The 25700-nt window shown below is 34.8% G+C and overlaps 1 protein-coding gene across 2 annotated transcripts in view; it reads left to right on the top strand.

Moving 5' to 3' along the window:
• The window catches only part of cdkl5 (cyclin dependent kinase like 5), a 49434-nt gene that overhangs the window by 1158 nt on the left and 22576 nt on the right, over positions 1-25700 (top strand). For both annotated transcript variants that reach the window (XM_073825744.1, XM_073825743.1), the window contains exons 2-7: positions 7-275; positions 367-401; positions 21262-21307; positions 23347-23483; positions 23589-23709; positions 24077-24136. In XM_073825744.1, coding sequence (XP_073681845.1) covers positions 212-275; positions 367-401; positions 21262-21307; positions 23347-23483; positions 23589-23709; positions 24077-24136 — 463 coding nt within the window. In that variant the 5' untranslated portion in view covers positions 7-211. The remainder of the gene's footprint in view (positions 1-6; positions 276-366; positions 402-21261; positions 21308-23346; positions 23484-23588; positions 23710-24076; positions 24137-25700) is intronic.

The raw sequence follows: 25700 nt of genomic DNA, 5'->3' as shown, positions 1-25700 counted from the left end.
TTTCAGGTGAGCGAGTCTGTGTGCGTGCATGCATAGTGTATTAGTTTGCAGAAATGTGTGTCAGTGTGTGTGGATTATGAGAAGAGCATTGTGACCAACCGGGAGCAGATTTTTGCTGCAATGACCCGCTCAAGCACCGATTTCTGTCCCATCCTCTGGCCTTCCGCACATCTCAGCCCAGACATGCACCAAACCGGCATCTTTTGACTTCATGAAGATTCCTGACATCGGTAATGTGATGAATAAATTTGAGGTCCTTGGGATTGTAGGAGAGGGTGAGTGCATCTTTTGATAATACAGTTCGATAAGGAAAAAAAAACCATCAGTATAAATTGAGCTTATGAATCTTTTTCTGTCTTTCCAAAGGAGCCTATGGGGTGGTCCTGAAATGCAGACACAAGGTAATGTCTCATGTTTATGCAGAAACCTGTTGGTCAGCATGCTAAGTATATAAATAGCAGAAACTCCTCTGCAAATATGCTATCAGTTAGAAGTTTTTGGACAGGTAGATTTGTATTGTTCTTTAAAGAAGTCTCTTCTGCTCACCAAGCCTGCATTTATTTGATCCAAAGCAACAGCAAACCAGTTAAATATTTGTACTAATTAAAATAGTTTTTTTCTATTTGAATATATTTTAAAATGTAATTTATTCCTGTGGTTTCAAAGCTGAATTTTCAGCATCATTACTCCAGTCACACGATCCTTCAGAAATCATTCTAATATTCTGCTCAAAAAACATTTAGTACTATTATTATGTTGAAAACAGCTGAGAAAATGAAACAGCTCTCTTTGATTAATAGAAGATAGAAGAACAGCATTTATCTGAAATAGATATCTTTTGTAACATTATGAATGTCTTTATAATCACTTTTGATTAATTTAAAGCATCCTTGCTAAATAAAAGTATTAATTTCTATAATTTCTTTCCCAAAAAAATAAAAAATAAAACTGACTCCACGTGTTGAATAATATAATGTACAAAAAATGTTACAAAAGCTTTTTATTTCAGATAAATGCTGATCTTTAGATTTTCTGTTTATCAAAGGATCCTAAAAAAAGAATTCAACAGTTTTAAATATTAATTATAATAATGCAAAATCTTGAACAGCAAATCAGCATATTAGAATGATTTCTGAAGGATCATGTGACGCTAAAGACTGGAGTAATGATGCAGAAAATTTTGCTTTGATCACAGGAATAAATTACATTTTAAAATATATTCAAATACAAAGCAGTTATTTTAAATAGTAAAAATATTTCACAATATTACTGTTTTTGCTGTATTTTAGATCAAATACATTCAGGCTTAGTGAGCAGAAGAGACTTCTTTAAAAAACTTTTGACTTTTGGTAGTGTATGTTATACGGTGTATTCGAAGATGCAAAAAATCTTTTATTCTGCTTTGAAATGTAATACACAGTTTATAATCTCCTAAACAAAGATCACTTGTAGATCTATACTGCTAATGTAATTTGTAGAGGTCAGGCTAGTTTCTCATTTTACCCGTAAGAAATAACTGCCTAACAGAGTTCACCTTTATGGGCCTTGTGACTGTGACTTTCCCATAAGAGTTGCACAACACGTTTAAACTCTTTAAACGGCACATTTGTTGAGATATTTCTTTTAGAAATATATTTTCAATTGTAATATGGCATGGTTCCCTAGCAACTGGTTCTTTTTAAAATTGTGGGCTTCTCCAAATGCATTGCTTGTGGCCTAGTTGGCAGATTTGCTTCATTGTTTGGGAGGCATTTTCAGACAGTCGAACATCGCTAGACTAACTCACAATAAGGTAAATACAGGCATATTTTCCACCAGTAGGAACTGCTTTTATTGAAATTGCTGCTGTGCTGTTGGGAGGCGCGGGGCATTTTTGTAGCATCCATTATGCAGCGATTTCTGCGCATTTTATGCGTTAGGTGCTCAATCCATAGTATTTAGCCTATGACACTGCTATTGACGTGTTTGTTTGAGTATACAAAACAGTAGAGACCAGATTTAGTGCCACACCACATTTTTATAAATCAGAAGTTTCTAGATACATTTTTTTGTTATCTAAACTACCTGTCTGTTGAGGTTATTTTCATAGTCCCGTTCTGTGTGTCCTCTATGCTGTTGGTATTTGAGTCATGGTTGCATGCCCAGGATGTGTCTTCACGCCTGGGCAGACAGCAGCAGTGTGGCTGGATGCCTGGCTAGATGATGAATGACAGTACAGTGCAACAGAATGGTTAGGGCTCATTACACTTTAGATTTCACTGACCTCGACGCACATACCCTGGAGTTAACACTGATCCCATGCACAATATTCCTGCTCTTATCTCAGATTCATGTAGTTACATATATCTTTTTGGAAGGTCCAAATGAAAAGTTGTTTGTTTAAACGTTTGCATACAGAACTGTCACTAAATCAGAGAACTAGTTGCATGCCTCTAGTATCTTTATTGATTTTGATCTAAGTTGTGTTAAATAATCAGCATGGAATTGAAAGGCAGAGAATTGATGATGGAAATAAACCAATCATATTTCTGTGCATAATTACATTGTTCCTCTCCAAGTTCCTATGCATCATTGTTATGATAATGAGGCTGATAAATTCAGCAGCAAGTATAGTCCTCAGCCTGTGCCAGAACAGAAACCGGGCTTGTGCTTTTAGTAATTGGTCAGTCAGCGCTTTCCCTTCTTCATTAAATGCATTCAAAACTGGAGCTGAAATCAAGAGTGACTGTTTCTTTTTGGTCGCGTTCGCTCTTGTTTTTCTTTCACCTATCATTATTCTCCAACGCAAATATGCCTGCGATCTATTTGCAGACATTCAGAATAGCACTGATCAACAGAAAACTGTGCTAAACTTGGATTTCTCTACATACCTGGTTAAGAATAGTATAGTATGTGAGAATAAGACTGTTCAACCTCATTAAGAGACTAGATTAAATTCGTTGGCTTGCCTTTGGATATTTTTGTTAGAGACTAGAATAGAGTTAGTTCTGGTCATTTAATTTGATTGGACAAGATAAAAAAGAGTGCCAGACTTTTTATAAAAGCAGTTAAAAAATAAAGTAAAACGTCCAGATGCCACAAAGTAGAGTTTTTTATATATATAAATACTGTAATTTTTAAAGTGCCCCTATTATGCCTTTTCAAATATGATATTTCATGTAGTGTGTCATGTAGCTGTATGTGAACATAAACTATCTGCAAAGTTGTGACGCCGACAGTGCACTATAAATGAAGTTTTTGTCTAACAAAAAAAAGAGTCGGCTCACATTCGCCTAAACGAGTCGTCAGCAATTCGAATCTTTTTTCTGTAACGGCCACACGTCACGAGCTACACATTTGCGTAATGTCCGCCCACGTTCAATTTCGCGAACAACTTGCCCGCCCACAAACAGTAGGCCTACCATTTTCACGTGGATTAACGTTACATCATGTCAAGAAGACGCCCTGCGAGTGAATTTGTTTTATATGCCCTTCCGAAAGATGAAACTACCAAGGATGAGTGGTTAACATTAATTTTTTCAACACCTCAGCAGTCCAATGCCAATCTTGTGTTGTGTTCGCGTCATTTTACTGATGACTGTTTTTCCAATCTTGGGGAGTAACGTTACAACGCGAGATTCACCAAACGCTTGGTTTTAAAAAATGGATCAGTGCCCAGTTTATTTGGACCGGCTTGCTCCTCTGAACTTCTACCTGTAAGTATGATTAATAATTGATGATTGTATTTTCTAGCGATCGTTCAAAATACGTCTTTGTGTACGTTATGGTGTGTAACAACCCCGCACATGTCTTGGTAACCGGCTAACTTGCGTTTCTGTAGTTCTGTTGTTCAGCTGTGAGTGCAATGTAGTCTAAAAATTGTGATTGATGCAGCTTGACTGTCTGTCTGCCTTATTAGTTTAAGTAATGATAATGATAAACGATGGCTTAACGCAGTGTTATGGGTTGTACGTTACAGTGTTGAAGTTCACAACGTAGAGGTGTGCCCGGTTCGCTTACAAAAGCAAATTGCAAGCACTTCCCACAGTTATAATATGACACCCACTGAGAAACGTCCTGCTCCAGTCGTGCTTGCAAAACAGTTTCTTGTCTATGTGCCACTTCAACCGTTTCATCGTCAGACTCCGGCTCGAATTGATAGGGTAAAATCGAGGCTATCTTTTCTACGCATTAACAGGTCTCCACAGCTGTCATTCAGTTATGCCAATGGGCGTTTCGTTTTGCGCTGAAGCGGTAGACCAATCCAAAAGGACTGCACCATCTGACCAATCACAGCAGTGAGGGCTCACGGAAAGGAGGGGTTTAGAGAGACTGATTCTTCGAACTGCTTCACACGAGTCGTTTACGAATCATTTAGAAACGGGGTAAAATTAAATCTAATTTTTGAGAAAACTAAAGTGTTTTTTTAACTTGCATACATGTAAACCTGTTTTAAGAGACTATTACAACAATATTAACTACCTTTAACATGGCATAATAGGGGCACTTTAACATTGTATTCATTGAGGAATCTTAAAAATTTGATTTCCACAAAAAAATAAAAAATAAAATTGAGCAGCACAAATATTTAACAAATCAGCTTATTACAATCATTTCTGAAGAAACATGTGACACTGAAGACTGGAATACTGGCTACAGAAAATACATTAAAATAGAAAACAGTTGTTTAAAATTGTAATAATTTTTTAGCAAGTATTTTTTAAAAGAAAACGCTATTTCAGTCTTTGTACACTACCAGTCAAAGGTTTCTGGACAGTAAGGTTTTTAATGTTTTTTAAAGAAGTCTCTTCTGCTCATCAAGTCTGCATTTATTTGATCCAAAGTACAGCAAAAACAGTACATTTTTAAAATAATTTTACAATTTAAAATAACTGTTTTCTAGTTGAATATATTTTTAAAATGTAATTTATTCCTGTGATTTCAAAGCTGAATTTTTAGCATCATTACTTCAGTCACATGATCCTTCAGAAATCATTCTATTATGTTGAAAATAGCTGAGTGGAATTATTTCAGTTTTTTTGATAAATAGATTAAGTTCAAAAGAACAGCATTTATCTGAAATAGAAATCGTTTGTAACATCTTTATCATCACTTTTGATAAATTTAAAGCATCCTTGCTATATAGAGCTATATGTGAATTTCTATCATTTCTTTTCTAAAATAATAAATAAATATGAATATACTAACTCTAAGCTTTTGAATGGTATGGTGTATAATGTTACAAAAGCTTTTTATTTCAGATAAATGCTAATATTTGGATCTTTCTATTCATTGAAAAGTCTAAAAACAAAATGTACTTAACTGTTTTAAATAGTATTAATAATAATAATAATAATAATAAATGTTTCTTAAATAGCAAATCAGCATATTAGAATGATTTCTGAAGGATCATGTGACACCGACGACTTGAGTAATGATGCTGAAATTCTTTCTTTTTTAAAAAAATGCTGAGCATTGGTAAGCAGAAGCATTAAAAAGCTTCTGATCCAAAACCTTTTGACTGGTAGTATACTTTAAAATTTCATGTTTTCTGCAATATGTTGCTTGCCATTTATTTTTAATTATTTGTGACTTTACTAGCAATTTCCTAACCCCAAGCTTTTAATTGGTTGTGTATACACAAAATAACTTGCCATGATGTGTGTGAAATGTAAACTACTGAATATTATCTTCTTGATTATAGAACTGGTATATAAAGGCAATCAATAGGAGTCATGCAGATATTCTGCTCTTTTGCATACATGATATTGCTTAAATAGGATAGAACAGAATAGGGATTTCTCGCTGATCTCGTGACGAAAACGTACCTGTGGGAACTTTGTCGCAAGACGCAAACCAATAAGTACATATCACTGTAGTTTCCAACAGAAAGTAACACTAGAGGCAGTTAAAACAGCAAGCGTTTGCAATCGTTTTCTGACACAGTTATGATTACAGCTCCGTATGTTTCAGTAGCTCAGCCAGCACGGAATTGAACTCAGGATGCAAATCCTTGGAAAATCATGACTCATGATGAAAAACAAGCTAGAATGGCATGCTTGTGATTGTGTTTTTACATCAAAGTTGCTTTTGTTCATATTATCGGCTATGTTTAGGTGTAGTGCAGATGGTACAATAATGTAAAATGTCACGCATTAGAGTTACAGCGAAAAAACTTAGACTCTTTGTCACAATACGTACATGGCGGTATGTATTTCGCATCTTGCGGAAAAGTTCCCACAGGTACGTTTTCGTCATGAGATCAGGTTGGATTTTTTCTTGCAGTCTTTTCTAGGGCTGCAACAACGAATCGATAAAATCGATAAAAATCGATTACTAAAAGCGTTGGCAACGAATTTCATAATCGATTCGTTGTGTCGCGCGACGCAGAGACATTTGGTTGTTATTATATATATTTAAAAAAAAAATTGAGCGCAGAGCGGAGTGGACACAATCAGTCTCTCTCCCGCACTGATGCCAGCAGAGTTCGGCACCTCATAAGCTGTGTTTCCAGCCAAAAATGCGAATTTAACTTATGCGCAAAACTGGAACATTTGAGCATAAAGCACCGTTTCTACATTATATATATATGCTGCCCCGATTTATATCAAACATGTTTGATATTTAAGCCTACTTTGGCTAGCGTACTTTCACAGCAGCCAATGCTAGATCGCAAAACAGCTGCTGTACGGGTCGTTGGATAGTGGAGATGGAGAAAACTACTTCTATAGTTTTTGTAACACTGTCTGTCTGTATAATGTGTCGAAAACATACCACAACCGTAAGGAGAAAGAGGAGCTCTGCTGAGGTGAAATCGTCTCAGTTTTGAATAGGGCTGTGACGGTGGCACGTTGTTTTTTTTTTTTATATATATAGCCTACACTTCAGTCAGCGAACAAGCAGCCTAAAAACACTAAAATAAATCAAAGAAATAATATATTTAATTAAGAAAGTAGCCTAAGAGTATTAAATAGGCTATTAAACAAACATTCCTTGTAAAAATGTCCGACAGCTCATCAATTTTTGGCCGACTGAATTTCCAGTCCGACTGTCTTTTTTTCTCTTTCTCTTCCTCATTACACAGCTGCTGTTTTTAATAGCAAAGTGATTACATTTATTTTCGTTCCTTTAGTTTATAAAGTTAATTTAGATATATATTTGGAACACTTCTTGTTTGTTAAATTCAAGTTTTTGTTTTTTAAAGTTATACCTAGCAAACAGCGGCAGACAGATCAAAAGCCTGCTTAATTCATCGCGATTTAAATTAAAATCCATTGATATAAAAAACTTAAAACATATCACAATATTAGTTTAATCATTCAATCAAGATAATTCCAAAGTTTGTGCGGAGAGAAGCGCGCTTTGACATGGAGACGCCAGTGCAATGTGGAATTTCTTTTTTGCTCATAAAGGTAAGAGTAATTTACCACCTGGGCCGGAACTGTAAAGGGTCTACCTTAGTTTGTGTGTACTAACAGTATCAACAAAATGTGCTCTTAAAGAAAACAAACAGAATACGCTTGATATCTTTGGTTTAAACAGGAGCGCTTCACAATAATTAACCGAAACCCAGGTAATTGCCTCACAAACACAATATCTATAGAAAGCTTTAAATTATTATTTTACTATAAAACGAAATAATTTAAATCGAAAACAAAACTCTTTCATTAGCTAATCCATAAAGATGCATTAGGCATTAATGAGCAGATGGCAGGATCGTCAATTTCATCTTTGCAACACTGAATCAGAAAATACTAGTTTATTAATAAGTAATTCGAATATTTTCTTAATTTTTGCCTTGACACATTCATGGTAATTACTTTTGCTGGGGCTTTGAGGCCAGTTTTGCGTGCATTTGAATGCGGAACTCTTCCAGCTGGTCGCTGCTGATGGCAGGACACTAAACACCGCCATGGAGGAATGAATGTAGCAGAAAGTTAGTCAAGTTATCCCGTTCCAGCGTGCAAAGTCAAATGACTTTTTCAATGCGCACTGAGGAATTTAATTTGAGAGGCTTCTTGATGGGAAATGCAGCATGTACACCACAGCAAGCTGCTGTCTTGACGGATAGTAATTTTAGTTTATTTAGTCTATATATTTGGCAGATGTAAAGCATACATGTGTATGTTTTTTGTGTTAGTCCATTTTTATTTTATTATTATTATTATAACAGTTCAAGGAGCAACATGTTCGTGCACTTTCTAAAGATTTTAGTTCTGTTTTTGAATAAAGGGTTGTAAATCCCTTGTTTTTTTTTTATCCGATTCACCGATTAATCGAAAAAATAATCGACAGATTAATCGATTATTAAAATAATCGTTAGTTGCAGCCCTAGTCTTTTCCAAATATTGATTTACACGAAAGCACATAACAGTGTATAAGGCAACACTGTGTATCCCACATTCCCACATCCTCATATAAACAATCCATTTGTGCCTTCATACAAACAACCCATTGTCACACAACCACTTAGGCCCCTAATGGAGATTGCACGTATTGTTCAATATTTTAATAAGCACAAATGAAAACTTGAAGCTATTAAGTCTGCTCTGGGAAAACCTGAATTGGTGCATCTTTTGAGCCTGCCTGTTAATAGAGGAACAAAATAGATATTGTCATCTTAGCTTTAATGTTTTATTTATTCATATTCATATTTTATGTTTGCACTTAATATGCGTAAAGCAAAGCATATTCATTGTATCTCATGTTTAGTTACAGTATGTACTTCCCTAGAAAAGATGCTAACCACAAGCAAAACTCAGCGTTTCACTCCTCACAGAAAACGCTCTTGTTTCTGACTACTGGCATTGGCTTCTCTATTGTTTCTCTCAAGTCTACCCAAGTGATGTTATCCCGATGAGTAGGGGCCATGAAAGGCCCTTTGTGCGTGACCGAATACAACAAGAACTGCTGTTTGTTCTTGTCTTTGGTGGATATATTCTTGTGAACTTGTCATTTAGCATTTGAGTATACAAAAAGCAGTTGATATTCTTGTGTTTTTATCAGTCTGAATGTCCTTCGGTCTAGTGCAACGGTCACTTAAATTCTATTAGTGTCTCCACACTTTGTTTGCAAGCCTGCTTCATTAAAATAAGTGAAAAGACATCAAATGCATGCAGCTAGGCAGCAATTTATTTATTTGTCAGCAATGTGCAATCACACCCACACTGATTAGCATTTGAGCATCTCATGTTTTAAGATCTATTAAATGACTGTTTGATTTTGCAGTTGATGTGAAGCTCAATGAGGGTGTTTTATATGCTCTCTTCAGACGTGCGGAGACGTGCGAGGCCTTGTGCGGTCTTGTGAGTGACGGGGATCATCTGAATTTAAAAGCTTGTTCCCTTGGAGAAGAATATTTATTTTTATAGCGTATCAGTCGAATTGAGGGCAGAGGAGGAAGAGGGGACGTGAGTGTGCATTAGCATTAAATAGGTCACCTTGAGTGGGAACGCCGGTTGTGGAGGGCTGTGCTGAGATGACTGTGCAAGGCACCGTGGACGAGATTGTGTGTGACAGAAATGCCAAGATGGAGAGATATTGTTGCGTTAGGAAAGATAACATTTGGGACCCGAAGCTGGATGAAGAGGAATTATGTTCAAACACGCTGCTTTGATTTGTGATGTGTTTTTTTGTTTATGGCTTTGATGAGCGAATATGGTAATTGAAGTTGCAAAGCAGAACTGCATTGATATTCCTTAAACATTTTGATTAAGGATTTTGTTTCGCTAAAATATTAAAGGTCTGCAGCCATTTGAACTAAATTGCTCAACTTGCATTACTGGGCCTGAAATTGAATTGTATTCATCAATGATGCATGCGACCAAAAGACATTTGTTTGTGTCATTTTTCAAATAATAGCTGTTCTTTTAAACTTCATCAAATAATTCTGAAAAAAAATAAATAAATAAATAAATAAATAAGCAGCACAACTGTTTTTAACCTTGATAATAATGAGATTTTTTTTTTCTTGAGCACCAAAACAGAATTCTGAAGGATCGTGTGACAGTAAGATTCTTTAAGTTTTTTTTTTAACAAAGTCTCTCCTGCTCATACAGCAAAAACTGTAACATTTTGAAATATTTTCACTATTTAATATAACTGTTTTCTAATGATCCTTCATTTTTAGGATCATTACTTCAGTCACATGATCCTTCAGAAATCATTGTAATATTCTAATTTGCTGCTGAAAAACATTTATTATTATTATTATGTTGAAAACAGCTGAGTAGAATTTTGTTTCTGGTTTCTTTGATGAATAGAAAGTTCAGAAGAACAGCATTTATCTGAAATAGAATTCTTTTGTAAGATTATAAATGTCTTTATCATCACTTTTAATCAAATTAAAGCATCTTTGATAAATAAAAGTATTAATTTCTATTATTTCTTCCCTCCCAAAAAACTACTCAGCAATAATAATAATAAAATAATAATAATAACAACATTTCTTGAACAGGAAATCAGCATAATAGAACGATTTCTGAAAGATCATGTGACACTAAAGACTGGAGTAATGATGCTAAAAAATTGAGCTTTGATCACAGGAATAAATTACATTTTAAAATGTATTCAAATAGAAAAAAGTTATTTTAAATAGTAATAATATTTCAAAATGTTGCTGTTTTAGCTGCACCTTGGATCAAATAAATGCAGGCTTGGTGAGCAGAAAGACTTCTTTAAAAACTAAAAATCTTACTGTTCAAAAACTTTTGACTGGTAGTGTGTTTTAAAACAGAAAACGGTTATTTGAAATTGTAGTAATATATCACAATTCCTGGTTTTACTGTATTTTGGTCAAATAAATGCAGACATTTATGCATGAAATTATAATTGTAGATAATTTCAGTTTTAGATCCAACTTGGCAACTCCTTACAATTAGGTTTACTAGTTAACATAAGTTAACAACATTAGTTTACATGAACTAAGAATGGCCAATACTTCTGCAGCATTTATTAATTTTAGTTAATGTTAAAGTTGTGTTTGGTAACAGTTAATGCATTGTGAATTAATATGAACTAACAATGAATGACTATACTTTCATTAAAGGATATCTATTGCCAAAATGCAACCTGGTTTTTTTTACTGTAAACGAGACAAACTTATATCTAAAAGCATATATACGACAAACGAGCCGTTTTTGAGATTGACCGTGATTTAGTTTTGTTGTCAATGGCCGGTGAATGGGAGTACTAGGGGCATAACTTTGAGCGCATCAAAATCAATATTTTTAACACAAAGAAGGCTCGACACACCATGAAACTTAGCTTGAAGTATCGCCTGGGTCTCTACACATGAACTCCAGCATTGAGAACATTGTTTGTGTACACAGAGTTTACTAAAAAGAAAAGGTTTTGAACAACTCACTTTCACTGTTTGAGTTTCCGCTCGCTGCCGTCTTGCCAGTCAAGAAGTGTCGATCTCCGAATGCGAATGAATGGACTCCATAGGACGAAATATTAGGCTTATATGAGGCTCTTTTTACAACTAGAAGGTTAATATTGTGTTAGCCGTGCATTTATATGGAAATATGCTTTAGGAGCATTCGGAGATTGACATCTCTTGACTGGAAAGACGGCCGCGAGCGGAAACTCAAACAGTGAAAGTGAGTTGTTCAAAAACTTTCTTTTTAGTAAACTCTGTGTACACAAACAATGTTCTCAATGCTGGAGTTCATGTGTAGAGACCCAGGCAATACTTCGAGCAAAGTTTCATGGTGTGTCGAGCCTTCTTAGTGTTGTAAAAATATCGATTTTGATGCGCTCAAAGTTATGCCCCTAGTACTCCCATTCACCGGCCATTGACAACAAAACGAAATCACGGTCAATCTCAAAAACGGCTCGTTTGTCGTAATTATGCTTTTAGACATAAGTTTGTCTCGTTTACAGTAAAAAAAAACAGCCCAGGTTGGATTTTGGCAATAGTTATCCTTTAACTACTGTAACATTAACAAAGATTAATAAATAGTTAAATAAATGTACTGTTAATTGTTCATATTAGTTAATACATTAAGTGATGTTACCAAATGACACATTTTTGTAAACTGTTACCAAACTTTTTTACTTTATCTTTTTGAGGTTTGTAAATGTATTCTAACTTTTATTAAACTTGTTTTTTAATGAATTTAAGATAAATTTCATCTGAAGATCTAAAGTCTAAAAAGGCCAAAGGTATTAAAGCACTAGATTGCCAACACAAATTAAATTGCAAGAAGTAATTAATTTTAGTGTTTGGCTGGCCAGGCTTAATCTGCAACCATCAATTGAGCCTATGTTATAAATGAAATAGTGTTTGTTGCTTTCACCTAAGCATTATTTTATGAGCAGGAATGGTGTTTTAAATCGAGCGGAAGGCATGGTAATAAATTGAAAACATCATGAAGGCTCAAAATGGATTGTAATAAGCATTTACAGGATATTATTTAGCACTTACATGTGCCTGTGTCATTGTGTGGCTCTCAAGGCTAAGCTGCCCCACCATGTGTCTAATGTAAACATGACTGTGGTATTAATAGAACCACGGCTGTGTAGTCAATGGAACACAATCAATATGTGGGACACTGGTTCCATTGTATGGAGCTTATGGAAGACAGCATGCAGTGCTGTATACTCTACTGGCCAGATCTTACATTGTCCTGCAGGAATGTCGGACAATTTAGGGTTCGTGGGAATGAAAAAATGCAGAATTTGCTTGGTCAGCAAAATTTTTTTGTAGGTCTTTTTTTTTTAATGCATATATATTTTAATGTATTTTATTTCAGAACTTATGTTTAGCAATTCTTTTTAATAGTTAACCTTTTAACTATTTTTAAATTTTTCGGATCATCAATCATCAAAGCTCTGTAAATATTGGAGGCGAGAGAGACGCAGACTCCTGCTGTAACTTTACCTGCTGGTGTTTTTTTTTTTTTTTTTTTTTTGTTTAGTGATAGTTGTTCGTGAGTCCCTTGTTTGACTGCTGTTTTTCAGAAAAATCCTTAAAATCCACAAATTCTTTGGTTTTTCAACAATTTTCGTGATTTTTGACATCCATTTTTCACACTGAGGACAACTGAGGGACTCATATGCAACTATTACAGAAGGTTCAAACACTGATGCATTAAGAGCTGGGGGTGTCTACTTTTTGAATTTGAAGATTACGCTAAATTTAACTTATTTTGTCTTCTGGGGGACATCAGTGTCTTCTGTAACTTCTGAAGAGCAGTACTAAATAAAAACAATAAGAAAAATGTACACACCTTCATTCTGTTCAAAAGTTTTCACCCCCCAAATCGTAATGCATTGTTTTTTTCCTTCTGAAGCATCAGTGAGTGTTTGGACCTTCTGCAAGAGTTGCATGTGAGTCCATTGGTTGTCCTCAGTGTGAAAAGATAGATCACAAAATCATACAGTCATTGTTGGAAAGCATTCAAATAAACGATAATGCTGAAAAACCACAGAATTTGTGGGACCTGAAGGATTTTTCTGAAGAATAGTGGGCAGTTTAACTGTTTAGGAAACAAAACAAGGGACTCATGAACAACTATCATTGAACAAAAAAACACAGCTGTGGATCATTCAGATAACAACACAGTTTTAAGAATCAAGCGTATGTAAACTTTTGAACAGGGTCATTTTTATGAATTCAACTATTATTTTCTCATGTGGACTAATATGTAAACATCTTTATATGTAAAATATCTTATTCAGGTCAGTACTAAATAAAAAAATAGCATGAATTTTGTATGATCCCTCTTATTTTGGTAAAATAATTTTGTCAACATGACAAAAAAAGTCAACATGAAATCAAAATTAACCTTATTACAGTATATTAATATTGCCCTATAAAGTTATTTAAAGAAGTAGTTTACTTTCAGAACAAAAATTTACAGATAATGTACTCACCCCCTTGTCATCCAAGATGTTTATGTCTTTCTTTCCTCGTTCGCAAGGAAATTATGTTTTTTGAGTAAAACATTTTTAGGATTTCTCTCCATATAATGGAATTCTTTGGTGCCTGAACTTCCAATATGCAGCTTCAAAAGGCTCTAAATGATCACAGCAGAGGAAAGTAGGGTCTTATCTAGCAAAACGATGGGTTATTTTCTAAAAATAAAAATTACAATTTATATACTTTTTATCCTCAAATGCTCGTCTTGTCTAGCTCTGCAAGACGAGCGTTTGAGATTAAAAAGTATATGTTGTAAATTTTTGTAGAAAATAACCGATCGTTTCTCTAGATAAGACACTTTTTCCTCGGCTGGGATCATTTAGAGCCCTTTGAAGCTGCATTTAAACTGCATTTTGGAAATTCAAACTCGGGGGCACCATAGCAGTCCATTATATTCCTCAAAAACCACCATTTCTTTACGACTCTTGGATGACAAGGGAGTGAGTACATTATCTGTAAATATTTGTTCTGAAAGTGAACTACTCCCTTAAATTTAAACTTTGCACTTATTACTGTTATTTTACTCTTTTACATCACTCTTTTTCTCCATTACATAAAAAAAAAAACTCTCCCTGATAGAATTCCCCAAAGAAGCGCTGACAAAAGTAAAAGGATTTAATGCAGATAACTCTTTAACAGAGCCCCCATGAATGGAAAAGATATCAGATTTAGCTGTGAACTACTCTGTTTCTCCTGGAGGCAAGCGGGGTTTGAGTTCACGATACCTTGCCAGCTCAGGAACCCAGCTTGGCATGAGAGATGTTTTGTTTCCTGTCTTAGCAGCAAGGACAATTAAGGTTGCGCCAGCTATGTTGGCAATATGAAATTAGATCCGTGCTGTTTTTCAACAGCGTAGTTGTACCAACCGTAAGGATGTTAGAACGTATGCCAACATTATTAACGTAAGCGATACTAAAAGTTGGCTGACTACCTGTTCTGCTTTATTTTATGGTTTAGATGTCTGTAAAATTGCATCTCATTATTCCTAACCAAGTTACCGCAACAATACCATGCATTTAGTAAGAACATGTCTATGCACAGGTCTCTTGACTTTTTGCACTCATGTTGAAAGAAATACCCTTTTGAACGATCCGACCTCCCACCCTCTGAAGGCCACAATGGCTGTGAAGAAAGCTGTGAAGCTAACTAAATGAAAACGACAAGCTTGTCGCATGTAATCCTACTATCTGCCAAAGCTAGAGAGCTATAGACACACAGGCTCTCATGGACCCCCTTGTGAGTAACATTAATGATATATTGACTGCTCTGAGTGCTTTGGACCCCCATCACAGCCCCTCTGCTGGCCCTTATGTTCCCATCAACAAACCAAAGTCAACAGCCTGTCTTTCACAAGTACACCTGACCTATACATTAACATGCTGTAATCCAAAACGGAAACAACAAGCTAAAGATCAGATTACCTGTCACCAAATATCAGATATGTCATTGTTTGATGTCACTCTGTATCATCACAGGATTCTGTCTGGAAGGTAAAAGCATATTTTTAGTGCATATGCACTTTTGTAAATACAATTATGGGTTGGTCTCCATGGTTATTAGAAATATGAGACACGGACGCTGTGTGTGGTGGGTTTGGAAGCTGTGAAAGTCTCAGCTTCTCCATAAACACCTTTCAGATCTCCCCAACCCCTCCGCTTTCTTCACTGTCCATGACTCATTCAACCCCTATATATATATATATATATACTCCCGAGAGACAGACAGGTTTGTCAAGTAAGTGAAGAAGCTATAAATATGTGATTCCTAAATGATGTTGCGAATTTGTTTCACAATGCCAAAGTAAACCTTTATAGATTATAATGCGTTTTCTTAACCTTGAACATAAGATAGTCTGCATCATGTCCTTTTACAGTATGTACTTCACAAAGAAATGAAAATTGTCACTCGCCCTCATGTTCTTCCAAACTTGTACGCATTTATTTCTCTTGTGAATCACCAAAAGAGATGTTTTGAAAGCCAGTGTAGTTGAAACGACATTGAACTAGGGTTACTATTGTTAGCTAAAACTGTAAACATTTTTGTTAATTCAAATAAAGCTGAAATGAAATAAAAATATTAGATGAAAACTAAACAAAAAATTAGAAAATGGGAGAAAACAGAAGACAACTTTGAAATGATGCACGAGCAAACTAAGTCACTTTAGGTTGAACAAATACTAATTTTAACTGGAAATAAATAAAAAATAAAACTGAACTAAAACTGAAACAATTAACTGAAAATGTAAAAATGAAAGCTGATTTAAAGGGGACATCGGATGTAAAATTAACTTTTACATGGTGTCTGCATTTAAATGTGTCTTAGTGTGTGCACACTAGGGCTGTCAAAATGGCTAAAAAGCTAAATTTGAATGTTGTACTTAAATATTATGAAAATTCAAATTATATTCAAATTTAAAATGCATAATTTCAGTTGGGGTAAAAAAAAAACCTTTTAGCTTCTGGAGCAAAATATGTTTATTCAAAGCAATAAAATAACATGACTATGTGAAAAAAGTGCATAATGTTTAAAATAATGTTTAGAAATGAATTATATTTAATTAAGTTGCTAAACAACTATAAACAAAACAGCATCATGTATGTATGAGTTTAATACAAATGACCGAAAGCTAGTCAATTCTTTTTTCATTTAAAAACGAGATGCAGTGGGATGGGGTAAAAACTCACCATAAAGTCTGTAAAAAACCTAAACAGTCCTAATTATCAAGTCGTTTTGATTTTATGAGCAGTATGATGTCATACTGCTCAGGCCCCGCCCACGACTGCTGACGGACTCTGCCAAATTAGCATATCTCAGCCAGTTGTATACTGTCCACCATTTTCTCCGTGCTCAAGCAGCTGTAGCGACAACGTCTAGTAAGCAATGCAGGTGTTTTGTAGTTGGATGTAAAGTTTTTGATGGTAACGCGCCAGCAAATACACAAAAAAACGGATGGGAGGGGCGGGATGAGCAGTAGCTCATTATCATTTAAAGAGCCATGCACCAAAACAGGTCGCTGTGAACAGAGCTGTTTTTGACGAGGTAAAAAGGGTGTTTTTTTACACGGCCATTGAGGAATTTTAACCAAAGTATGTTGCAGATATTTCATGAAGACCCTAAAGAATCATACCAACTTGTGGAAAATTGGCATCTGATGTTAAAATATTAATTAAAACTGTAATAGTATATCAAAATAACAACATTGGACTCCCTTGATGTACATTTGTGTATCTTTTGTGTTTTACAAAAGAAAGAAAGTTGAGTAAATTTTGAGTAAAAATTACAATTAAATTTTTTTGGGGTACAGGTTATCTCTTTAATTTAAGGAAAAAATTCTTGCCTGTTGAAAAAGTATGTTTTGTACTGTAAACATTTTTAGACCTACTACGTCCACCATGTTGGTTTGAAATGTATATTTTTCTCTTTAACATCCCCTGGTTGCATATGTGAGAATGTCAACAGATGCTTATTTAATACTGCTTTTTGCACACTTTCTAACAGAGAATTATGCATATTTTTCTTTTATGCCAAAAATCATTAGGATATTAAGTAATACATCAAAACTTTTTTTTTTTTTTTTTTTTTTAACTAAAGTTTTTTTAGATTCTAGATTGTCATATCCCAACAAACCATACATCAATGGAAATTGTATTTATTAAGCTTTCAGATTATGTATAAATCTCCATTTAAAACCCTTATGACTGGTTTTGTGGTTTAGGGTCACATATCGGAATATGTTGCCATTGTTCAAAGCCAACAAAAATTACTTTAGTCATGGTCTGGCGAGTCTAGTCTTTTACTAAAAGCCTAGGAAAGCCTGACCGTGCAGTGTAATTAAAGCAGCCATGCCTTTCTGCAAGTAGCCCATGCAGAGGTCTGGGTAACTCGATATGAAAAAGCTACTCCCAACCCCACATGCATGCTGTGCTTCTTAATCATTTCTGATCATGAATCATATCTGTTCATGACAAGCTGTGCTTAAAGTGAAAATGACTTGTAGTTCCACTGTGGAGGAGAAGTATGAGGAAGCCTTCAAGGCACTTGCTACTGCACCGGAGGCGTCAGGTAGAGCTAGCGCTGGGATCCAGCCTTGTTGTGGGAGTTTCAGTTGGGATTTTCTTTCAGTCTAATTGCAGTCGGTTTAATTGCTGGCCTCAGCGGCGTGCTGAAATCTTCATTTTTTTGAACACATAAGTAGTGTTATAAAATGTGCGTTGTTGTTGCTTCCTGACTTGATAACTCTTATAAAAAGTACTTTGGTGATACCATAGTACAGTGGCGTTATCAGACTGTGTGATGCTTTGAAATATATTACACTATCGTTCAGAAGTTTGGGGTTGGTACTTTTTTTTTTTTTTTTTTTTTTTTTTTTTTATGTTTGTGAATCTGAAAGAAATCTCTTATGCTCACCAAGACTGCATTTATTTGATCAAAAATACTGTGTTTCACAATCTATTAGAAATCATTCAAATATATGACCCTGGACCACAAAAACAGTCTTGGGTAGCATGGGTATATATGTAGCAATAGCTAAAAATACATTGTATGGGTCAAAATGATCAATTTTCCTTTTATGCCAGAAATCTAGGATATTAAGTAAAAAGCATGTTCCATGCAAATATTTAGCAAATTTCCTACCGTAAATATATCAAAACTTAATTTTTGATTTGTAATATACATTGCTAAGGACTTAATTTTGACAACTTCAAAGGAGATTTTCTCAATATTTAGATTTTTTGCACCCTCAGATGCCAAATATTCGAATAGTTTTGTCTTGGCTAAATAGTGCCCTATCTCAATTTCAAAAATTTTGACCCTTACGACTTGGTTTTGTGGTCCAGGGTCACATATGCTAATATGCTGATTTGGTTCTCAAGAAACATTCCTTATTATTCTGATGGAAAGGGGACATCGGATGTTCATTTTTCACAAATTGGTATGATTCTTTTGGGTTTTCATGAAATGTCAGCAACAAACTTTGGAAAAATCCCTCAGTGGCCATATAAAACATATAAATGTACATAAAACATATAAATCGAAACCGGACGGTTTTTGCATCTAACGCGCAATCGGTAACCGGCTGGTTTTCGTTTTTATCCCGGCTGTGTTTTTTTTTCCGGAAATGTGCACGCAAGCCACGGCATTCGATTCATTCAGAAACATTCAGAAGTTGCACGAGCGTGCCTGTCTGCGCCCTGCACAAGCGTGGACAGCGAACGTCTGTTCAGCTCAGCTTCTCACGTGACAGATGAAAAAAGAAACAGACTCACTTGTGACAAAGCTGAGATGCTTCTTTTTGTAAAATTTACTTTTGAAAAGCCAAAAATAAAAGTCTGTTCTGTTAAGAATGATTATTATTATTTTACATTAAAATGCCTGTTGGCTTACTGTTTTACTTTACTAAAAGCACATGTTTTACTTATTAAACTGTATTTAAAGGCTGTATCAGCGATTTCTAGCCTAAAACATAAGTGTCAATTTCAGCTTACCTTTCTTCAGGATCCGCTCGCTGACTGCCCCATAAATTGTCTGTGAAAAAAACGCGTCTCTCTGGTCAGCCTAGGGTCCGAGATATGCCAAAAAAACGATCGGTACTACCAACCTTTCCACACAAAAACAAACAGTGTTCCAACCAATCAGCGTCAGGGATTTGGTGTTGTGGACGTTCGCTCCGCCTCCCTCACATCCCTGCACCAGTAGGAAAGTCCACAACACCAAACCCCTGACGCTGATTGGTTGGAACACTGTTTGGTTATCTGTGGTGTGTTGATAGCGCCGATTGTTTTTTTTGGCATATCTCGGACCCTAGGCTGACCAGAGAGACGCGTTTTTTTCACAGACAATTTATGGGGCAGGCAGCGAGCGGATCGTGATGAAAGGTAAGCTGAAATCGACACTTTATGTTTTAGGCTAGAAATCGCTGATACAACCTTTAATTAAAAATAAAATATATTTATTTAATTTCAGATGTCAGATGCTATTGTTTGAATAGCCAAAGCCAGTTTGGCCTGTTAAATACTAAATAAACATGTTGTTTATGTTGTTTACTTGCATAAATTCTTGTTTTTGAAAAAATCGGAAATCGGTGTCGGAATCGGCCAGCTTGCTTGTAAAAAATCGGTATCGGAATCGGCCATGAAAAATCATGATCGGTGCATCCCTACTTTTTACCTTATCATAGACAGCTCTGTTCACAGTGAGCCATTTCAGTGCATGTCTCTTTAAATGTTAATGAGCTACTACACCCCACCCCTCTCTTTAATTTTTTTTACCATCAAAAACAAAACTAATCCACTGCGTCCTCAGTGGCTCTCATTTTAGGAGAAAATTTAGTAGAAAAGACTCATGTTCACTTTTACATCCAACTACAAAACACTTGCATTACTTATGAGACGACGGCTAAGGGCGGGAATATGCTAATATGGGACAATCCATCGGCGGTTATGGGCGAGGCCTGAGCATTATGACGTCATACAGCTCAGAAAATCAAAACGGCTTGATTTGAATTGAATTGAGACTGTTTAGCTTCATATAACATGGCATTTACATGAATACTGTTGTATTACCTTGGTACATGTGCAAAGAAAAGTGGTAAAACGTTTTTTGCAAGTGAATCTATCAGCACTTACTGAATGTGTTTGTTGTGTAGCACAGCCTATAACACCCACTGTAACTATGCCTAATAATTCTCTCAGTTTAGATTTAGTTTCCCTTTATATCAGACTTGTTAGCTGCTGACAGTTATAATACTGCTTTTGAAATACACAGGCTGCAGAATCCAGAAGAATAATGGTTTAATATCCATTTATCTGGGCACTATAGTCTATAATACTGGCTGGAATTTGTCCTGAGTGAGTGTTTACTGTGTAGAATTGAGATAAATGGATGTTTTTAGCAGCTAGCGTGATCATAGCGCTAATGCTTTCGTCGTGAAGGGTGCTGTAGTGCAAATTGAGAGCTCAGAATGACAAAGATAGGCAAAAGAGGCTTCGTCCAACACCACAGATGACAGGGACTCTGTGTGACTGACAGTGGGTGAACATTTCTCCACCGCAAGGGCTGCTGAACACATGGCTAAATATGTGCATGCAATACTTCCGCCTAATAATTAGACATCCGAATATAAAATTATTATCTATTCTTTGAAAACAGGCACATTGTTCCATTTAGCAGAAGCATTGTCAGGGGCTTTCTCATGAAAAATAGCCAATTGATACAGCCCGGAAGTGGTTCTTCTAGGTTGAGTTCTTTTGTGCATCTCTCAGTTGTTTGTTTTACATCTTGAGTCGATTAACAGCTTGCTAATAAAGCGTGTGTTTGAGAAAGAGCTCAAACTGATTTACATATCTGTTTTGCAGGAGACAAAAGAGCTTGTGGCCATTAAGAAGTTCAAGGACAGCGAAGGTAAAAGACTGCTACAACCAAATGCTTGCTTTTTTCATCCATGCAGTTCACTCGTTGGAGACTTTGAACTACAATCCTCTTGTGGTTACCATGATACAATGTATAATTCACATTGTTTATCACAGACTCCAAGGCTCTGTTTGGATAGTTTTCATGCTAATTAAGTTGATGATAGATGATTGATATTTAATGGGACATTTCAGCCAAAAATGAAAATTCTGTCATTAATTACTCACCCTCATATCATTCCAAACTCATAAAACCGTTCATCTTCAGAACACAAATTAAGATGATTTTTGATGAAATCCAAGATCTTTCTTATGACAGCGTTAAACACTAAATAAAATCTAAGATTATAAGTTGTAATATTTTGAGAATAAAGTCGAAATGACGAGAATAATGTCAAAATATTTCAAGAATAAATGTAAAATATTTTGAGAATAAAGTCAAAATTATGAGAATAAAGTCTAAATGTTCTGATAATAAAGTGAAAATTACGAGAATAAAGTCAAATTGTTTCGATAATAACGTAAAAATTACAAGAATAAAGTCGAATTGTTTCGACAGTAAAGTCAAAATGTTTCGAGAATAGTCAAAATATTTTGAGAATAAAGTCAAAATGACAAGAATTAATTCGTAGTTGTAAAGTACAAATTATTTTTAAAGTTATAATATTTTAAGAGTATATTCTAGACTTTTTTTTTCCATGCAAATGGCCTGGATTAGGAGCACCCAGAGATATTCCAAAGTCTCCAAAGCTTTCAAAATCTGTCAGTTTTATAGCTAAATACAAACAATATGTCTATTACAATCATGCATTTTTCATGCTCTTTAATGTGACGTTACAGATTGCTGTATTCGCCTCAGTTTAAGCGGCAGTGAAATACTGTACAATACAGTTTTATTAAATTAGGCTATAGGGGCCTACTGTTTTTTTTTTGTTTTTTTTTCAATCCTTCTGATGTTCCTTCATGTTTATATTGTGCTATAAACTTGAAATAAAGAGGAAAAACACATTTATAATTTGTATTTCATGATAAAACTGACAGAATTTAAAAGCTGAGCTGTTATATTAAAAGCGACGAAGCACAAAATTATTGCAATTATTGGGTGGCTGGTGCGCTACAAATAATGTCACTTGTATATCGAGTCGGAGTCCACTTCAACCTTTAGAACCTTTTATTGTTGTTTTTAAATAAGTACATGTGAGGAATGAAAGATTGGACACCACAGACGTTTTTGCAGAGTAGATGGTGGAATTTTCACAAAAAAAAAAAACAGTATAATTTATTGAAACTAATGTCTCTTTGTAATCGAAAAGACGATTGATTCACATGAATACAGCAATCTGTCCCACCACATTAAAGAGCATGAAAAACATTGTTTGTATTTCGCTATAAAACTGACAGATTTTGAAAGCTGAGACTTTGTTTTATATTAAAAGTACCAAAAGCACAAAGCTTATTGCTATTATTGGCACTACAAAAAGGCCTAATGAATGCTTATTTTCAAGCATACTGTCCCTGCGAGTATAACACATGGTATGATTTCTGCTAATAATCCCACATATATTCAGATCAATTCCGGTGGCCTGGCAACTTCTCCTGGTGTTAGCAATCTTGACCATTTGCATGCGCAGGCTATACTCTCAAACTATTATAACTTTAATTGCTACAATTTAAATTTTTGAAACATTCTTGAAACATTTTGACTTCATTCTCAAAATTTCATCTGCATTCTCAAAATATTTCTACTTTATTCTCATAATGTCTACTTTATTCTTTTAATATTTTGACTTTATTCTCAAAATATTACGACTTTAATCTACTCTTTTTTTTTTAACATGGCACTAAAATGCCGTCATACTTTCTGAAGCTACAAGAATGCACCTATAATACTTTAAAAAGGTATTATACTGTTTGTGAGAAGTGCCTTTTATAATGTCAATTTACTTTGAGAGCTTCATAACACATTTATTTAACTCAAGAAGACACAAGCCCCCTTTCAATCTTGCCTAACCCCCCTGTGTGTTCCCGCAGAGAATGAGGAAGTTAAAGAGACGACGTTACGAGAGCTCAAGATGCTCCGTACGCTGAAGCAAGACAACATCGTAGAACTGAAAGAGGCCTTCCGGCGACGGGGAAAACTCTATCTAGTGTTTGAATATGTGGAGAAGGTCAGCACAAAACCCTTCTTTTACTTTCTTATTCAGATGTAGTGGTCTGAATTGTAGTTCAGATGACATGTTGATAGTGTCTCAGAGTTTTGCTGTACATTTCAGAATATGCTTGAGCTGTTGGAGGAATTGCCTAATGGTGCGCCACCTGATAAAGTACGAAGCTACATCTTTCAGCTGATTAAAGCTATTCACTGGTGCCACAAAAATGAGATCGTTCACAGGGGTATGACAATCTCAGTGCTGTTTATAGATTGCAGTCTTACTCTATCAATCTGTCTATCTGCAGTAATAGCTACTGATAATTCAGATGAAATATGTATGTGTGTGTGGGGCTGTTTTTATTGTTTGTATGCGAGTTGAAGTCTGTAACATTCTAAAACGGAATATGATTGTATTTTAATTTAATGAGGTAATTAAGAAAGTTGATTTAACCATCATTAGAATCAACTTTAAAAACATCAGTGATGTATCATATCTGTTTTTATGCCTTTTCTTATTTATTGATCGTGTAGTTTTTGTGTACAAAATGGAGTCTTCAGCATAAATTGAGCTCACTAAGAAAATATCCATCCTTTTTATCTAATCTGCAGATATCAAGCCTGAAAACCTCCTCATCAGCGCCAATGATATCCTGAAGCTGTGTGATTTTGGTGAGCAAAGGCTTTCACTCGTCTGATTCAGGACCCTCCACCCCCATATTCACACTGATCTCTCTCGCTGAATGCTTGGTCTTTTTTCCAGGCGTCATGAGTCTCGCAGTGACGTCTGAAAACAAAAAAAAAATGATCTGAAATTGGATTTGAGTGGAAGGGAATTAAACTCTTTTTGTCCAAATCGCACAGTACGCAAAGGTTTGAGTGACAGCGCTTATTCTCTGGCATGCAAATTTTGAGTTGATTTTGGGTCATTGTAGATACGTGATTTCATAGACTGAAATGGAAGATGGCTGAACATGTATCACAGAAAAGAACTGTGTAACTGTGTTGGGAAGTAACTTACTCACAAAGTAGCAACTCTAAAATAATTATGCACTGACAGTTCTTCAGTGTTTTTATTAACTATTTGTGACCCTGGACCACAAAACCAGTCTTAAGTCGCTGAGATATGTTTGTAGCAATAGCCAAAAATACATTGTATGGGTCAAAATTGTTGTTCTTTTATGCCAGAAATCATTAGGAAATTAATTTAAGATCATGTTCCATGAACATTTTTTTTTTAATTTCCACTGTAAATATATCAAAATGTAATTTTTGATTAGTAATATGCATTGCTAAGAACTTAATTTGGACAACTTTAAAGGTGATTTTTTCAGTATTTTGATTTTTTTGCACCCTCAGATTCCAGATTTCCAAATATATGTATCTCGGCCAAATATTGTCCTATCATAACAAACCATACATCAATAGAAAGCTTATTTATTGAGCTTCCATATGCTGTATACATCTCAGTTTTGTAAAATTTAACCTTATGACTGGTTTTGTGGTCCAGGGTCACATTTTATAATGAGTGGTGCAGTGTGAAAACTTTTAATGCTTGCACAACATTGTTATGAAAAAAATTACATTTCTATGTAGTTTTTGTGTAGCAATATACAAAATATAACTATATATTTTTACATTATATTATTTTTAAATAGAATTATATAACCATTAAGTACTGATCTGGTTGCAGAAAAAAAAACTATTTAAGCATCTTATTTACAATTCTATAATCATAGTTTATATAAAACATGTAATGTGTACTGTATTGTTATTTTTACACACACACACACACACACACACTACACATATAAATATGTTTTAATTAGTGCTGTCATATCGATTAATCATGATTAATCGCATCCAAAATAAGTTTTTGTTTATATAAAGTATGTGTGTGTACTGTGTATATTTATATGTATATATATACACACATACATTTATATATTTAGGATTGTTTCATTATTTAATATTTATCATTATATTATATGTAAATTATAGTGCTGGGCAATGATTAATCGTGATTAATCGCATCCAAAATATATGGATGCAATTATTTAATATGTATTTAAGAAATATTTACATATATATACACTAGTGTTGGGCAACGATTAACTGCAATTAATCACATCCAAAATAAGTTTTTGTTTATATATAAAATATGTGCGTATACTGTGTATATGTAATATGTGTATACAGTAGTCAACATTTGAAGTGGATCAACACCTTTCATCAA

Source organism: Garra rufa, chromosome 20, assembly GCF_049309525.1.
Source record: "Garra rufa chromosome 20, GarRuf1.0, whole genome shotgun sequence".
Lineage (NCBI taxonomy): Eukaryota > Metazoa > Chordata > Actinopteri > Cypriniformes > Cyprinidae > Garra > Garra rufa.
Note: the sequence above shows the minus strand (reverse complement) of the source record. Positions and strands in the feature narration are given on the sequence as shown.